The sequence below is a fragment of the Mustela nigripes genome, chromosome 7 (genome assembly GCF_022355385.1).
Source record: "Mustela nigripes isolate SB6536 chromosome 7, MUSNIG.SB6536, whole genome shotgun sequence".
Taxonomy (NCBI): Eukaryota; Metazoa; Chordata; class Mammalia; order Carnivora; family Mustelidae; genus Mustela; species Mustela nigripes.
Genome location: NC_081563.1, coordinates 64,003,837 through 64,022,756, shown reverse-complemented (window position 1 = coordinate 64,022,756; position 18,920 = coordinate 64,003,837). Strand labels below are relative to the sequence as shown.

The window sequence follows — 18,920 nt, the reverse complement described above, 5'->3', positions numbered from 1 at the left end:
ATACCACCATCTTCCGTTCCCCCCCCCCCCCGCCACCCCACAGATTGGTCTATCAGGCAGCTGGGATGTTAATCACTAAACTGAACACTGAATTTGGCTCTGAACTTCTTGGCAGCCAGGACGAAAATTAGACATATACAAGTTGGGCATTTCTTATCCAACTAGCAAGCATGCATGTTTATCCAGAGAATGCTCTTTAGTACTAGTAAGAATCTTTTGCAGTTATAGTTCCCATTTATAAATTTACAATACTGCTTGCTGACAAATTTTTGAGATTTCTTGAGTGTTCTTTTTCAACTGTTACTGTCCACCGTAATCACTTACGTATGGAGGTAGGGAGGGACTATAAAAAAAAAAAAAACAACTGATGCCCAGGTTCTAAGCAAAGACATTGATTTATTTTAATTGGGATAGCATTGTGATACATGTGTACAGATTTTATCATTCCAGAAAGCTCTTTGTTCTCTTTCTCAGTTAGACCCTTTCTCCCAGACAACCACTGTTCTGATTTTCATTACTAGGCTACTTTAGCGTCTTCTAGAAAGTCACATACCATATAGTCACACAGTATAAACTCTTGTGTCTGGCTTTTTTCACTCAGCATGTATTTTTTTTTTTTAAGATTTTATTTATTTATTTGACAGAGATCACAAGTAGGCAGAGAGGTAGGCAGAGAGAGAGGGGTAGGCAGTCGGGGTGGGGGGGGGGGAGGCAGGCTTCCCGCTGAGCAGAGCCCCCGATGCAGGGCTCTATCCCAGGACCCTGGGATCATGACCTGAGCCAAAGGCAGAGGCTCCGACCCACTGAGCCACCCAGGTCTCCTCAGCATGTATTTTTGAAGTTCATCCACATTGCTGCATATATATTAGTCATTTCTTCTTTTTCTTGTTGAGTAATACTCCATTGTGGAACTACATCATAATTCATATATCCAGTCTCCCATTAATAACTGGGCTGCCCCTGGCTCTAGTCACCATGAATAATAGCTTTGTGTCACAAGTCCTTCTATGGATACATTTTGTTTGTCCTGAGAAGTGGAACTGCTATTTCATAGGGCAGATGTATGTTCACCTTAATAAAAAGTTGACAAATACTTCCATTTTATACTCCCACCAGTAATCACAGATCTTCCCCAACATCTGCTGTTGGTCTTCCTAATTTTAGCTATTGCAATATTTATGTATTAGTATCTCCGTTGATTCCAGTTATCATGTACCTGATAATTATTATCTTTGGGCACTTTTTCATGTGCTCACTGCCCATCCTGTATCTTCTTTCATGAAATGTCTTGATCCATTTTTATGTGGATGATTGTCTCTTTATTACTGAGTTGTAGGTATTCTTTACATATCTGTACTATGGATATGTTCTAGTGTGTAGCCTATCATTTATCTTAACAGTGTCATCAGTGAGCAAAAACTGTGTTATTTTTCTTTGAAGTTCAATTTGTCTTTTTTTATTCTGTAAAGAAACCTGAGAAAATTTTGCCTATCTTAGGGTTACAGGTTACTACACCTTTTTAAAAAGGCTTATAGTTTTAGTTTTCATTTTGAGTCTCTGAGCCATGTCAGATATTCTGGTGTATGGTGGAAGGGGTTAAGTTCCTTCTCTTGCATTATAGAGAGCGAGCTGTCTCAGCACCATGTGTAAAAAGATGTTCCTTTTCCTAATTAAGTTTCACAGGAATCTTTTTCAAAAGTCCCCTGACATTCTAAGTAATGGTCTGTTTCTGGACTCTCTTCTCTTCTCTCAGTCTCTTTGTCCTTATACCAGAGCTCCACTGCATCAATTACTGCAGCTTCACAAGTTCTGAAATGAGTAGAAGTCCTTCAACACTTTTCTTCAAGAATGCACTGGCCATTTTAGATTCTGTCCCTTTCCATAAAATTTAAGAACCAGTTTTTTCAATTCCCACTAAAAAGCACCATGGGATTTTGATTGTGACTCTACTCAATCTAAAGATCAGTTTAGGGGCAACACACTGGAGTCTTCGAAAGCATGAAACTGATACTCCTCTCCATTTGTATAGATCTTTCATTTCTTTCAACAGTGTTCTGTAGTTTTTTTGTGTAGACATCTTACACATTTTCCATTAAAATTATCTCTAAATATTTTAAATTCTATTGTAAATATAATTTTGTATATTGACCTTGAATCTTGTGATCTTTCTAAATTCACTTTTTAATTCTAGTAGTTCTTTGAAAGATTCTTAGAATTTTCTACATCATCAGGCATGTTTGTGAATGGGAGTTTTACTTCATCCTTTCCAACATGTATGCCTTTTATATCTTTTTTTCATGCTTTATCACACCTGCCATCAAGAGTGGGCATTCTTGCTTTGTTCCTGTTCTTTGGTGGAAAATATTCATTCTTTAACCATTAAATATGATGTTAGCTATAGGTTTTTTCCTAAATGCCCTTTATCAGGCTGAGGAAATTTCATTGTACTTTATTGAAAGAAAACAAAATTTAAGTCATGGATGTGTATTAAGTAATTTTGGGGATCTCCTGATCATATGATTTTTCTCCTTTACTAGTATAAGGAATTACACTGGTTTTTGAATATTAAATCAACCTTTTGTCTTTGGATAAAACCCATTTAGTCATGATGTGTTGTCATACTGAATTTGATTTGCTATTATTCCATTAAGGGGTTTTTCTTATATCTACATTAATGAGAGATCTTGATCTGTAATATCTTTCCTCATAATATCCTTGGGTGCTTTTGTTTTCAGGTCATTGTATCGGTTGGAGGTGTCTATTTTCAGGAAGTATTTTACTAAGATTTGTCTTTCATAATTGTTTAATAGAATTTAGTAAGAAAATCATCTGAGTCTAGAGTTTTGTAGGAAAATTTATAATTATGAATAATGAAATTATTAGATTTTCTTTTTCTTCTTGTGTCAATTTTGGTAATATGTATCTTTCAAGGAATTTGTCCATTTCATCTAAGTTATCACATTCCTCAGTATTATGTAGTTCATGATACTATTATTAATCTTTTAACATCTTCAGTATCCATTTTGATTGCCCCTTCTTTCATTCTTGATAATGGTAACTTTTTAGTTTCTTTTTCTTTTTTTGATAGTCTAGCTAGATGCCTATCATTTTTTTTTTAAGATTTAATTTATTTATTTGACAGACAGAGACCCCAAGTAGGCAGAGAGGCAGGCAGAGAGAGAGAGAGGAGGAAGCAGGCTTCCCTGCAGAGCGGAGAGCCCCATGCGGGGCTCGATCCCAGGACCCTGGGATCATGACCTGAGCCGAAGGCAGAGGCTTTAACCCACTGAACCACCCAGGCTCCCCGATGCCTATCATTTTTATTGATCATTTCAAAGAACCAGTTTTTGGATTTGTTGATTTATCTACTGTTGATTTTTTTTTTTTTCTATTTCACTCATTTCCATTCTTCATCATTTCCTTCCTTTTACTTATTTTAGGTACTCTCTTCTTTCAAGCTTCTTAAGATAAAAGCTGAACTTAAGTCTCTTTTCTAAAATGTATAGTGGGGCGCCTGGGTGGCACAGTTGGTTAAACACCTGACTCTTGGTTTTGGCTCAGGTAGTGATTCTGGCTTCATGGGATTAAGGCCATAATCCTCAATCCATAATCCTGTGTTGGGCTCTGTGCTCAGTGTGGAGTTTTCTTTGTGTCTGTGAATACTTTTGTAAATTAACAGAGTTTGTCCTTTTCTTTTGTACAACCTCACAAAACTTCCTTTTCATCTCTCCATATCTATTTAATATATTCATCGTAGTTGAGTTAAATCTACAATCTATTTGATTTCTTTTTGCCCTGTTTATTCTTTGTCACTTTTTACCTCCCTCCTGCTTTCTTTTGGAGTAATGGAGAATTTGTCTCTCATCTCTTCAATTTTTAAACTATACTTTTTGGGGTTCTTTTTTGGTTTCTGGGCTTTTGTTTTTGTTGTAGTATGGCCTATGGGCCAAATTCAGCAAGCCACCTAATTCTGTAAATAGTTATATTACAACCTAGCCAGACTTATTTGCTAAGTCTCTTACATATTGTCTACAGCTTCTTTCATGCTATAGTGGCAAAGCTGAGTAACTGTGTCACAGACTGCCCCAAAATCCTAAAATATTTACTATCTGCCTTTCAAAGGAGAAGTCTGCAAACCCCAGCTCTAAAACAACTCTAATAGAAATAAAATGTAAGCCACAGATGTAATTTTAAAGAAACAGGTAAAGTTTACTTTAATAATATACTCTAATTAAATCAATATCTAAAACATTGTAATAAAAATTGAAACATTTTATTTTTTTTTTCATAGTAAGTCTTCATAATATGGTGTGTTTACTAACAGCACACCTTAATTCAGACTAGCCATATTCCAAGTGTGCAAGTCATATGTGGTCAGTGGCTACTATATTAGCATAGCTCTAGAAATTACAATATACATCTTAAGCTTAGATACCACAATCTACCTTGATCTAATATACCACTTCATATATAATGTAAGAACCTTGTGAAAACACATTTCCATTTATCCCCATCCTTGTTGCTATCGTTGTCATACATTTCATTTTTATAAAACTAATTAATATGTAATTAATTCCACAATGCAGTTAACTATGGTACTTTAAAAAATCAGTTTTATTTCAAATTAAAGGAAGAAGAAAAAGTCTTAAATATCCCCATTTGAGTTTACAGTTGGTTCATTTCCCTTCCTCCTGGAAAAATTCCTTTAGGGGCACCAAGGAGGCTCAGTCGGTTAAGTGGGCAATTCTTGGTTTCAACTCAGGTCATAATCTCAGGATGCTGAGATCAAGCCATGTGTCAGACTCCCCACTCACTGGGGAATCTGCTTGTTTCTCTCTCTGACCCTCCTCCCATCCCTGTTCTTTCTCACCTTCCCGCTAAAATAAATACATAAATCTTTAAAAAAAAAAAAAGTTTGATTAACATTTATTGTACTATAGGTTTCCTGGGGACTAATTCTCTCACTTCTTACCTGTCTAAACTATCTTTATTTCACCTTTACTTTTTTTTGGTGTGGGGAGAGGGGGAACTATTTTACTTCCGAATTTATTAACATTGTAACATAATTGCAACAATAACAGAGAGCTCCCATGTACCCTTCACTCAGCTTCCCCAATGACCATCCTATAACCATAGTATAATTTTCAAAACCAAGAACATATTAACTACCTTATTTGGTCATCAGTTTTTTTTTTTTTTTTTTAAAGATTTTATTTACTTGTCAGAGAGAGCGAGCAAGAGCGAGCACAGGCAGACAGAGTGGAAGGCAGAGTCAGAAGGAGAAGCAGGCTCCCTGCGGAGCAATGAGCCCGATATGGGACTCGATCCCAGGACGCTGGGATCATGACCTGAGCCGAAGGCACCTGCTTAACCGACTGAGCCACCCAGGCGTCCCTGGTCATCAGTTTTTACATGCATTTGTGTGTATGTTCCTATACAATTTTACTATATGTATAGAGTAACCACCACAATTACTCTACAGAACTGTTCTAGAAAGAAACTCCCTTACAAAGAAACTTCTGTGTGTTGCGTTATAGGGGCACCTTCCCCCTTATCCTAATCCCTGGAAAGCACTGATTTGTTCTGCATTAGTATATTTGATATCTTCAGCATGTTGTAAAAATCAAATTATAAACTACATAACTTGTTGAGATGGGCTTTATTTCATTCACCATAATGCTCTAAAGATGCATCTGAGTTTTGCATGGATCATAGTTTAGTTCATTCCTTTTTATTAATAAGTACATAGTATTGTGGATGTAGTGTTGAACATGTGAGTTTCCACTTTTTTACCTTTCACCATTTAGTATGTTAGCTATAGATTTTGGTAGGTGTTCTTTATCAAGTTTATAAAGGTCACTTGCATTTCTAGTGTATTCAAGTTACCATGAATGGGTACTGATTTTATCAGATGGTTTGCTTTATCAGTTAGTAATATAATCATATGATTTTTCAGCTTTATACTGTTGCCACGGTGGAAGACGTTTATTAGCGTTTGAATCAAGACACTGAACTAGTCTTTGACTCCCTGAATAAACCGCACGAGGATATGGTGTATTATTCTTTTCACATGTTGCTGGATTCAATTTGCTAGTATTTTGTTGAGGACTTTTACGTCTGTTAATGAGAACTATTGGTATACAGTTTTCTTTTTATTCTGTGTCTTTGTCTGGTTGTGGTATCGTGGCAGTGCTGACCTATTTTCTGGAAGAGAATGAGTAGAACTGCTGTTCTTTTTTTCTTTCCTGCTCTCTTTTTTGGGGGGGGGGGTGTTGTTTTTAAAATGTTTGAGAATTCTCCAGTAAAATCATCTGGGCCTAAGGATTTTTTTCCTTTTTAACTATGAATTCAATATTAAGAGTGGTCAAACTTCTCTGCAAAAAGCCAGATAGTTAAATATTTAGGTTTTACAGGGTCACATGGTCTCTGTTACAACTATTGATCTGTGCATTGTAGCACAAAAGCATCACGCACAATACATAAACAAATGAGTATCAATGAATTCTAACAAAATTTTATGGCATGTAAGTTTGAGATCCACAAAATACTTTCCCAACCATTTAAATATGTAAAATTCATTCCTAGTTGGTAGCTCTACAAAAACAGGTGGTGGGCTGGATTTGACTATCAACCACAGTTTACCAACCCCTAATCTATTTCATCTTGAATTAGTTTTGATTATTTGTGGTTTTCTAAGAATTGGTCCATTTTATCTAAGTGGTCATATTTTTGTGTAGAAATGTTCATAGTATTCCCTTATTTAAATCCTGTAAATGGCTGTGGAGTCTGTAGAAGTACTTTCTAGATATTGGGAGTTTTTCAATTATATTGGTTCTTTTTAAAGAATGAGCTTTTTTCTCTTTTTCTGTTGTCAGTTTCACTGATCTCTGCTCTTCTTTCCTCTATGGATTTTTCTAGTTTCTTGAGATGGAGACTTAAGTCTAATTATTGAATTGAGACTTCTCTTTTTTCCTAGGTATTTAATATTCTAGATTTCTAGCACTGTGTTAGATATATTCCATATATTTTGATATATTTTCATTTACTTCAGTATGTTTTTATCTTGTGTCTCTGACCTTTCAGAAAAATGTTAATTTTTTTGAGATTTTATTTGAGAGAGTGAGAGCAAGCTGGGAGAGGGACAGGGAGAAGAAGAAGCAGGCTCCCCACTGAGCAAGGAGCCTGATGTGGGGCTTGACCCCAGGACCCTGGGATGACCTGAGCCAAAGGTGGACACTTAACCAGCTGAGCCACCCAGGTGTCCCAAAGAATGTTTTTAAATTTTCAAGTGTTTGTGGAGATTTTCCTATTTTTTCAGTTTGATTCTTCGTTTATTTTCTCTTTTCTTTCTCTAGTTTGTTTTTAACCCTTTCATTTTTTCCTAATGTAGTATTTAATGCTATAAATGTCCTGTTAAGTCCTGATTTACCTACATCCCATAAATCCTCATGTATTATATTTTTTGTTTAATTTTGTACTTTTTCATGAGACTTCTTTCGATACCCTGGCTATTAGAGCTAATTGTTTGAAGACTTTTTTTTCCATTTTCTTTGTTACTGATTTCTAATTTATGTTATTATTTGAAAATACACTTTCTATACTTTTTAAATTGTTAAGGTTTATTTTATGACCCAGGGTATGATCAGTCTTGCTGAATGTTCCAATGGCAATTGAAAAGAACATGCATTCTTCTGTTTTGAGGTGGAGTTCTCTATAATCACTTAGATCCCATTGGTTTCTGGGGCCAGTTTTTTTCTATAGCTTAACTAGTTATCTCTCTTGTAGTCTGTTAATTGCCTAGAACAGGGTTTTCTATTTAGAAGGATGTGGGGTATTGCCTTTTCTTAATGCATGGCAATGATGGGTCAGTAGGCTCCTCTCCACATTATCCCTTGAGTATCCACAGCATCTGGCAGGGAGGGAGAAGTACCACCTCAGTTGTTCAGGCTGGAAGTGGCTGACAGGGCTCTGTCTCATAAATAACCCCAGTGGGAGAGGATACTGCTTTGTTAGTGTGGGGATGGTCTTGCTGACAAGTCTCTGCTTCAGTCTCCTCAGTGAGGGGAGTGCTAACCAGGTGTGCTCCCTGGTTAGCTGAGGGTGGTGATACATTGACAGGACTCTACTCCCCACTTTCCACACCACCTCATGGGAAGTGGGAGGGGGACAGCTTTTCTCATGGTATTCATCTAGAGTACAACAGGTATAGTCAAAGTATTCTGAACTGTATACTTGCCCTCTGGCTGATCCATTGTTCAAAGACAGCAGGCTTTTCTTGGAACTTTTTGATCTGTGTATATTCCTGTTTCAAACTGTAGACCACATTATAGCCCAGGCTGGGTTAAACAGGCATTAAAAAGGAAGGGGGTTGGAGTTAGACTAGTGGCTGTGTCCTTCCTTGTGTAGTAAGGCCCTTATCCAGTCTGCCTTCTATTCTACAACTTGGAGAAAGTTCTGTTAGTTGCTTTTGTCTAAAACTAATTAGTAGTAATTAGAAGAAGGAATTAAGTTGAATGTACTTACTGTCTTGTCTGGAATTAGATGCCCCTCACCTTCACTGTGAAGGGTTAACTGGATATGGGATTTTTCATTCTGAACTTAAAGATGCTATTTCCTGTCTTCTTGTTTGTTTGTGTTTTCTAGTAAGTTAACAGTTACTCTTATCATTGACATTCTTGTATGTGTCTCTTCTTGCTGCTTTTAATATTCTTTATTTTTGGTTTTCTAGAGATGGCTGTCTTTATGTTTATTCTGCTTTGGGTTCATTGGGTTTTTTTGTTTTTATCTCTGGGTTGATAATTGTCATCAAACTGGAAAAGTTTCAGCTCTGATTTGTTTCATGCCCTTAATCCCTCTTCTCCTTCTGATATCCAAATACATGCAAGTTAGAATAATTTACCTTTTCTCACAGCCCTTTTCTGAGGCCCTGTTTTTTCAGTTTAGTCTTTTATCTTGCTGTGCTTCAGTCTGATCCTTTGCCTGGCCTCTAGTTGATTATTAAACCTAACTGGTGGATTTTTAATTTCATGTACTGTATTTTTCCATTCCAGAAGCACTTTGTAGTTCTCATTTCTCTGCTGAGTCTCCCAATCTGCTCATTAGTTATGTTTAACTTTTCATTTAAGTCTGTGAACATACTTACATAGAGGTTTCATTGGCTTTGTTTGGTAATTTCACCATCTGGGTCACATCTATTTCTCTTCTTTTCACATTTTCCTGTTCCCTGTGTGGTAAAGTTTTATTATGAGCTGAATATTGTGGATGCTAGTCAGTTCTTGAAACTCTACATTTTCCTGTATTCCTTTAGAGAATACTGACTTTTATCCTGGTAGGTATTTATTGGTGGGTCAACGTGAGTCATGTCCTTACTTCTGTTTAGGCCTTTTGGAGGCTGATCTAAGGTAAATACCATCAGAAACTGTAGCCTAAGATCTGGGCTGTTTTCCTTGCTTCAAGAATCACAGCCTTGTTTATTTTCTGTGCCTGATAAGTTGCTTCATATACTTTGTCCAACTCTCTTATACTGTATACTTTATTTCATGGGCTTCCACAGCAGGAGGGGAGGTCAGATGCCCATTATTCATGGCCAGAACTAAAAGGGGTGTTGGTATTTTTCCTGTCTCTAATTGACTCTGATATGCATTCGAGGCTAGTAACTTGCTCAGAATTCATGGTTTCTGAACAGCATCACTGTGGACATACGGAGCTGGGTTAAGGAGCTGTCCTGTATGTACACTGTAGCACAAAACTCTCACAGGTTGAGAAACACTATACTAGCAGAGTAGATCACTGCATACCTTAAACCCCTGCTACTGAAAGTGTGCTGAGCCAGCCAGCTGCACTGGCATTACCTGGAGCTTCTCAGAAACACAGACTCTAAGGTCTCCCTCATGTCTGACCTTCTGAATGAGATCTGCATTTTAACAAGAACCCAAGGTGATTTGTATGCGTTTTCTAATGTTTGAAAAACTATGCCATAGATCAGACTTTTTCTTACAGAGCCAGATAGTAAATATTTTAGGTTTACAGCCTAATCATTGTCAGAACAATTCAACTCCACCACTGCAATATAAAAGCAGCCATAGACAATACATAAACAAATGAGCGTGGCTGTGTTCCAGTCTTTATTCACAGAACAGGCAGCTCACAACATTTTTACAGCCCATGCCACAGGTTCTTTTCCAAGCAGATCACTCAGTGCGCTGAAGACAACTGGTAGTTAAATCCTTAGGTGAGTGCTTTCCCATTTGATACTAGTTGTTGCGCTTACAGAGAGACTGGGTACGTGGGTTACATAGTAGACAATTTTATCTTGAAATTTTAGTAGCTTGACTTCTTACCTTGATGGGATGTCATCCATTTCCACATATAAGTTATATATAAATGCTACTGAAGTTAGCTTACCAGTAGCCTCAGCCTTTAAAAATAGACAATTTGATGGCATTATCTCTTTTTTATTGTGGAAGAACAATGCTTGAGTCCACAGGAGTAATTATTTGCACATTTTGCCTTTAGCAAATAAAGCTGACAAAACTTTTTTTTTTAAGTAGTCTCCATGCCCACATGAGGCTTGAACTCATGACCCTGAGTTCAAGAGTCACATGCTCTACCCGGGCCAGCCAGGTGCCTCTAAAGTTGACAGAAATTTAGGAAAATTGTGATAGTGTATCTTTATTGGCTCTCGGGTAGTAAAGAGTAATTTAAAGTTAGTTATTTGACTCCCAACAGTTTCTTCTAAGTAGAAGAGCTAAAGTATCTTTAAGACATCTATTTTGTTTTATATACCTTATGTAGAAGTAACTTATCTTCTAAAACTCTGTATCCTTAAAGTGACTTTTGTGGGGTAAAAAAGGCTCTTTGAAGAATGGTTGTTTAGAGGTCAAGAAGGTAGCTATCGTGAAGAATGATGGTACTACATCAAATGAAGATTGAAATATTTTGTCTTGTTTATAAATTTCTTTTCTTCCAAGTTACTTGATAAATGGTACAAGGAGAGGGCAGGCCAGGACACTGAGGTAAAGCAGAAACAGAAAAATCTCCCAACAAGCTAAGAACAGGGAACTGACTCTCAGAGCTTTGGCTAATAGGAATGATGTTAAAAAACATTTAAGAAATTTCTGGAACTTGCATGTATCAGTATCTGTTCAGTCCATAGTGGTTGGTCTCTTCCTAGAGCATTCAAAGAGATATGCCACAGTATCCACCCTGGGGCAGTTTCCTCTGGTTAGAAATAGCCTGTTCCCTTACCCAATATGTGGCATGTATATTGAGTAAAGGGTGCCATGTCATGATAAATGTTGGGAATCACTATATTATTTTTAAATCTTTTAAAATTTTTTATTGTGGTAAATTTTGCACACATGAAACTTACCTCAACTGTAAGGTTTAGTAGTGCCAAGTATATTCATACTGCTGTATAACAGATCTCTAGAACTTTACATCTTGCAAAATTGAAACTCTAGACCCGTAAAATACCAACTTCCCTACACTTTGACAACTACCTTTTTACTTTGTTATCTTGACTACTTTAAATATTTTGTATTAGTGGAATTATGTATGTCCCTTTGTGACTGGCTTATTTTGCTCTGCGTAACTTCCTTAAGATTCATCCATATTGGAGCATGTGGCAGGATTTCCTTTAAGGTTGCATAATATTCCATTATTTTTTTACCACACTTAATTTATCCATTCATCTACCAATAGATATTTGTTTCTCCCTCTTGGCTACTGTAAATAATGCTATGATGGGTGTACAGATATGTCTGCAAGAAGCTAAATTGATTTCTTTTGAATATATACCCAGAATATGGTAATCTGACTTTTAATATTTTGAGGAACCTTCTGTATTGTTTCCCTTAATGAAGGCACCATTTTATAGTTCTACCAAGAGTATACAAAGGTTTCCAGACATTTTCACCATTTGTTACTTTCTGTTCTTTGGATAACAGCCATCCTAAAAGACGTAAGATGATCTCTCACTCTGGTTTTGATCTGCATTTCTCTTACAGTCCGTGATGCTGAGCATCTTTTCATACGCTTTTAGAGAATTGCCTATTCAAGTCTTCCTTACATATTCTGGATAGAAGTCCTTTATTAGATAAGTGGTTTGCAGAATTTTCTCCCAATCTGTGACTTGTCTTTTAATTTTTTTAAAATGATGTCCTTTGAATTTAATATATGACAACGATTTACCTAACTCTAGGACACAAAGATTTTGTTTTTTCCTAAAATTTTTAGATTCTAGCTATTTTATTTAGGTCTAGGTCTACACTTTTTGTATAAAATGAGGTAGGGGTTTTTTGTTGTTGTTTGTTTTTTTAATCTTTCTGCAAGGATGTCTAGTTGTCTCTGCATCCTTGTCAAAGATTATCTGTCTCCACTGAATTGCCTCGGTACATTAGTTGGAAACCAATTGCTCATATACTGTCTGGATTTCTCTAGCTTTGTGGTCAGTTTTGAAATGGAGAAGTGTGTCTTTCAACTCTGTTCTTCATCAAGGTTGTTTTAACTATTTTCAGTTCTTTGCATTTCCAAAGCCTGCTAGGATTCTGAATGAGATTGTGTTCAATCCTATAGATTGGTTTGGGGGTGGAATTTTTTTTTTTTTTTTTTTTTTTTTTTTTTGCTGCACAGTAATTGCCCTATGCAGTCACAGTTCCTGGCTGGGGTTGCTAAGATCTGAGTTTACATATACTAGATCCTTGCCATGGGTCAGCTGCTGATTCTTCCTAAGAAATGGCTGCCTTATGAATTCCACAAATACCTGATTTTTCTGAGTTTACTCATTATGAAGATATCCATTAAGTAGATACCTACCTCCAGAGGTAGACCGCTTGATCATACTTGCCGTATACTGTGTTCCAAGTCCCTACCAAAGTACAAGGTTAATGTTTATCTTCATGAGACTCTGGCAGAATCTCTTCACAAATTTTGTCATATGCTTCTAGACATTCCAGCTCAACACTGTATTATTTGTAGAGCCTGCTTGTTTCCTTTTTGGCTAGGACTAGAATGAGCATCTTTTCTTGGATCAACTTTCAGGACAAATAAGGACTTTAACCAGCTGTCTTCTCAAGGTCTGTTATTGGAAGACATCATTCTCTGGAGCCTGGGCAGGAGACTGCTCTGAGGACATAGAGCACTGCCCCTACCATCTTGTTTGCTGTCTTGGCTCCCTTGGAATCACTAATTATTAATGACCAAAAAGCTTTCTAATTATGACTGTCTTGCCCATCGAAGATTAAGCCCAGTTTTTTGTCTTGCCAAGAAAATTTAGTTTTCATATTTCATCATATTTTTAGAGGATAAATTACTTATGAGACAGCCTATTTCCTGATTTAAAAGGACTATCAGTTTAACTAGATTTCAGTTGCTTAATGTGGTATAAGTACTTCTGTAAACTCTATAATGTAAGATCAAGGACCTAAACTCAGGAAAAATATACAAAAATTTGTTCTTTTTATGTAACATGTTGTATTTAGTATTCTTACAGAATACAAAAATACTAGGATAACTCAAACCTAACAATATACGTATTTTTTTTTCTATAGGAAAGCACAAGAAGACGACAGAAGTACTGTAAGTCTCAAGAAATTCTGAATGAAATAAAAAGTTCTCCACAACAATCCAGTAGCATACAATTCCCAAATTCATTTTATGAATCCTATCAAGATTCTGCCAGTCCAGACATAGTCAGTAATTGGAGATCTTCATCTTGGTATACACACACGTCTACAACTGGTATGGAGATGACAGACTTTACTCTGAGTGAAGAGATGAAGGCAGACATGTATTACTACGGCTTCATCATTCTTTTTCTTTTGACTTTAGTATGTCTTGCTTTATATCTTCTATGACGATATCAAATAAAATCCTTTGGATAATTTTTAAAGTTGCCAGTTCTTCACAGAAATGTTACATTCTTATTTCAGGATTTCCTTCCAGACATTTTCAAGGTAATTGGCTTGTAAAAAGAGAATACATTTTAACACATTAAGTTTGTGGACATTCTAAAAGTAAGATTGCTTTATGCTAGAAAATGGGTGTCATGATACACTTTGGAAAATACTTTTTTGGCCAAAGGAGCAATTTAAAAAACAATGTTATTCATAGGGACAATTTTATTTTTTTAAAAATATATCTAGAAGAACAGAAGTAACAAAATGTTTAAGATAGATATGTATGTAGTGTATCAGCTTACCCTCCAGAACATGTTACTATAAGCTAGGCACACTTTATGAAATGTGATTAATGGTTTTCTTACCTTGCTACAATATGGGCATTCACCAAATATGATGTTAAAACTCTGTCTACTAGTCGGTAGTCCTCTCAACCACTGTAGGTTTTAAAAAGAGAAGATAAAGGGAGAGTGTCAGCATGACTACAAATTACAGATACTCCAAATATTTTTATTCCCAAACATTGACCTTCTTAATTTTCTTTTAACAAAAAGTAAGGGGAACATTTCCTGAGCCAATACCAGACTGGTAATATGCTGAATAACAAGGGGAGACCAGCATGGATTTCAGGGTTTATACCACTGGTTTATAGCTAAATTACAGGCCCCTTTATGTACTTTCTCAACCCCAAAAGATACAAAAATAATGCACACAAGTCCATGGGGTTCATAGACCCCACCTAAAATCATTACAAATTAAGAACTCCTGCTGTAAAAGATACCATAGGCTCTTGAATATTTAGGTCTTAATCACCAATAGTGGGTCAATTCTCAATCCATTAATTAGAAGCATGAGGCAATCCATTTTTAAAAATTAAATGAATATTCATTATTACAAAAAAAGCACATGTTCCCTTAAGAATATCTCTATAATTAGACTTGATATTTAATGGTTTTATATAAGGTAAATTGACATCTCCAAGTTCTCCATTGTTAACACCAACTGCTAAGTGCAAAGATGGTAGGTGATATTAAGGAAGACAGGAAGCACTATACAACTGAAAGGTGCTCTATATAATCAAGTCAACTGTGCACTAAGATGAATGCTATAGAGATCAAGTGACTACACAGGAATGAAAGCAGACTTCACATATAGTAAATAACAGTAAATAAAATGTCACTGAGAGTCCTATCACACTTTTAGAAAAATACATTCTTCTCAATATCAAATGATTATTATATTTATTTTATACTTAAGTCTACTCTGAAAAGTAATAGATACTCAATAGTGCTACTTCCCTTTCACCTTATTGCCACTACTCCCTCTTGGATGAGTCTACAGAGTTTGCCTTGAGTTACAGGAGGCCTTAAACAGTCCAAGGTACCACTAATTTCATTTGTTAGCATCAGTAAACAGTCCATGAATATATTCTGGATACATTTTCTCCTTCCTTGGGATACTTTAGGACATTTCTTCACTTACTAGTAACCAGGATGAAGAAATAAAAGCACATGGGCATCTGGAAATCAACTGATAAAGGGGCCAATGGCAAAAGAGATCACCATTCACTAAACAGAATTTACACTCTGTGTATTTCAAATATGCATACTCCCTATGTCATGGTAGCCAAAAAAAGCCTTGCCAAGGTTATTTTTATTTTATTTCTACCTCATATAAGCATATTTGATGGAAAGGCTGTCCACACTGGGAGTTATCACACACTTGATCAGGAATGCTGCCATCAAGCTGATAGGCATAACAAATCCCACAATCCATAGAAAAATCCTTCAAAAGAAAACAAATATTGATAAGTATATGTGTTTAAAACATACACATAACATAAAAGTGAATATAGTATAGATAAATATTAACTTTTTATAAAGTTTTTTATAAAGGTAGCTATATGACTGTTTAACACCTTAGAAAAGCTATTGCTAAGAAGAGTGCTTCCTTTTTCATCCAGTAAGTAATGCACACAGATATACTCAAAATAGATTCTATTTTGGGCTTAGATAATTTTTCCATATTGTACTTCAGTATAATGCCACTGTAGTATGAAAGAGAAGAACTGACATTTGATTACTAAATTTCAAAATTCTGTAACTAAAGGAATTAAAAAAATATCCCTACCACTTTAACTGTCTGCAACCCCAGCTACTTTATCAAAAATCAATTCTAAGGTTATTATTTTTACAACATAGTAATGTCTATTCATTTTTAAAAACTGTACTGCCACCTTTCACAAATAACATCTAGTTAATTAAAACTTTATTTCAATCATCCATAAGTAGATAGTAACAGAATATCCAAACATCTCATTAGCTACTTTGGACCTTTCCCCCTATTTTTAATAATAAAGATGTCTGTCATTAATCACGTTATTGCTGCGAAGACCATGAAAAAAGTATACTTAAACCACTAATCAAAGGTTAACAAGTTCTTTGATGCTACTGTTGCTTGCAGTTCAGAAGTCTGTTATAATATTCTTCCAACTCCCTCCCTTTCAGCCTCATTTTTCTCTGGTGTCTAAAAGAAGAACATTTAACTTTCATTATGCTATGCTGTTTGGAATATCAAAGCACTGATAAAACTTACAGATTTTTCCAGGTTAGCACGAGCTGGAAAATCTATTTCTAAAACATCTTTCAAGTTTTGTAACAGACTATTTTCTGGATCCCTGAAAGCATAAAAAAAATGTGTTGTTAAATTTGCAAAATAGAAAAAGAACAATTGTATTGCAGAGATACCTACCACAAATGTATGTTTCTGCTCAGCTTAATTCCCAGAGGTTTTACCACTTCAGATATTAAAAAAAAAAAAAAAAAAAGTTTAATAATTTAGCATCGCTGCTCTCACTTTGTAAAGACATTAAACACCGAATTTTTTTTTTTTTTTTTTTTTTTTTTACTGAGCTATAATTGGCAAATAACATTGTATTAGTCTTGGGGGTACAACATAATGATTAGGTATATGTACTTATTGCAATACACTCACTACAAAGGTTAGTTAACATATCACCACTTGTAATTACAAAGTTTTTATTTTTTTGATGAGAACTTTTAAAATCTATTCTCTTAACAACTTACAAATATAAATAGTTAAATACAGAATTTCCTAATTACTTGGCTGGAAAATCCAAATCATATTTTTTAAACATCACAAAAGTACATAGTTCAGAATATTTTCATTTAAAATGATTACCAATAATTACTATTTCAGAATATCTTAACAGTGCAAGATAAGAATTTTATGACCCTGTTAAAAACATTTAAATATGAGATCTCATACCATGATCTGCTCCAAGAAAGCAGTACTCAGGAAGCATACTAGGATGCCTGGGGTCAACCTCTATATTTATTGAAACATTATTTCCTAAAATAAAAGAATATTGAAGTTTATAGAAGTAGAAAAGTTCATCAAACAAAAAATAAAGGGGCATCTATCTGGTACTTACTATACCAAATGATTAGCCAATGTTTTATAGTTTTTGTGTAAGTATATTAGTATTTTACAGTCTAAGAGAAATAAATTTTGAAATTATGATTATGACTAAAGATTTGGGGATCCACCCAAAGTTTCAAAATACACAGTCAATCCACTGAGTTACTATACTTTATACTAGAATTCTGGTCAGAATTCTATTATACATTAAAAAGTTACCTATAGAGTGATAAAGATCTTTAACATTAAAAGAAATCATAAGATTAGGAAATTGTTATCTAAATGACTTCCATGACTTTCTTGAAAAGCAGAACTGCGGTCAAAAATTAAAAGACCAGAAATACAATAAATGGTAAAGACAAACATGTTTATGACTTTTTAAGAAGTTTTATCAAAACATTTTCTAAAAATAATCACTTTCAATGTAACTGGACTAAATTTTCCAATCTAATGACACAGGGTTTCAGAATGGATTGAAAAAAAACCACAAGACCCATCTATATGCTGCCTACAAGAGATTCATTTTACACCTAAAGATAGCTGCAGATTGAAAGGGAGGGGGTGGAGAAACACTTGTCACACAAATGGGTATCAAAAGAAAGAGGGAGTAGCCATACTTACATTGGACAAATGACTTTATTTTCTTTAAATTCAGTCATTATACAATGTATTACTAGTTTCAGAGGTAGAGTTTAGTAATTTATCAGTTGCATATAACACCCAGAGCTCATTACACCAAGTGCCCTCCTTAAAGCCCATCACCCAATTATCCCATCCCTTCACCCCATCCCTTCCAGCAACCCTTAGTTTTTGTCTCCTATGATTAAGAGTCTCTTACAGTTTGTCTCCCTCTCTGATTTCATCTTATTTTTCTATCCCTTCCTTTATAATCATCTGTTGTTTCTTAAATTCCACATATGAGTAAAATCATAACTGTCTTTCTCTGACTGACTTCACTTAGCATAATACCCTCTAGTTCCATCCACAATGTTGCAAATGGTAAGATTTCACTTTTTGATGGCTAATACTCCACTGTATTTATATATACCACATCTTCTTTATCCTTTCATCTGTTGTGGACACATCTGGATTCTTTCCATATTTTGGCTATTGCGGACACTGCTGCTATAAACATCGGGGTGCATATTCACCTTCAAATCACTGTTTGTATCTTTTGGATAAATACCTAGTAGTTCAATTGCTGGTCATAGGATAGCTTTATTTTAAACTATGGACAAACTAGACTTTAAACCAAGACTGTAACAAGAGATGAAAAAGGGGACAATCTAACAAGAACATCTAACAACTGCAAATATTTATGCACCCAAAGTAGAAGCACCCAAATATATAAAACAATAACAAACATAAAAGAACTAAGTGATAAAAACAATAATAGTAGGAGACTTTAACACCCTACTTTCATCAATGGACAGATCATCTCAACAGAACAGCAACAAGGAAACAATGGCTATGAATGACACATTGAACCAGATGGACCTAACAAATATTCAGAATATTCCATCCTAAAAGAGCAGAATACACATTCTTTTCAAGAGCACATGGAACATTCTACAGAATAGA

General features: G+C 35.3%; 2 protein-coding genes across 3 annotated transcripts in view; one reads left to right on the top strand and one right to left on the bottom strand.

Moving 5' to 3' along the window:
- The window catches only part of VRK2 (VRK serine/threonine kinase 2), a 119,587-nt gene extending 105,702 nt beyond the window's left edge, over positions 1-13,885 (top strand). For both annotated transcript variants that reach the window (XM_059406031.1, XM_059406032.1), the window contains one exon: positions 13,551-13,885. In XM_059406031.1, the coding sequence (XP_059262014.1) occupies positions 13,551-13,856 (306 nt within the window). In that variant the 3' untranslated portion in view covers positions 13,857-13,885. The remainder of the gene's footprint in view (positions 1-13,550) is intronic.
- The window catches only part of FANCL (FA complementation group L), a 91,495-nt gene continuing 86,451 nt past the window's right edge, over positions 13,877-18,920 (bottom strand). Inside the window, exons 9-14 of the mRNA XM_059406034.1 lie at positions 17,187-17,270; positions 16,650-16,695; positions 16,494-16,575; positions 15,567-15,683; positions 14,264-14,335; positions 13,877-13,963 (exon numbers count right to left, since the gene is read on the bottom strand). Coding sequence (XP_059262017.1) covers positions 13,928-13,963; positions 14,264-14,335; positions 15,567-15,683; positions 16,494-16,575; positions 16,650-16,695; positions 17,187-17,270 — 437 coding nt within the window. The 3' untranslated portion in view covers positions 13,877-13,927. The remainder of the gene's footprint in view (positions 13,964-14,263; positions 14,336-15,566; positions 15,684-16,493; positions 16,576-16,649; positions 16,696-17,186; positions 17,271-18,920) is intronic.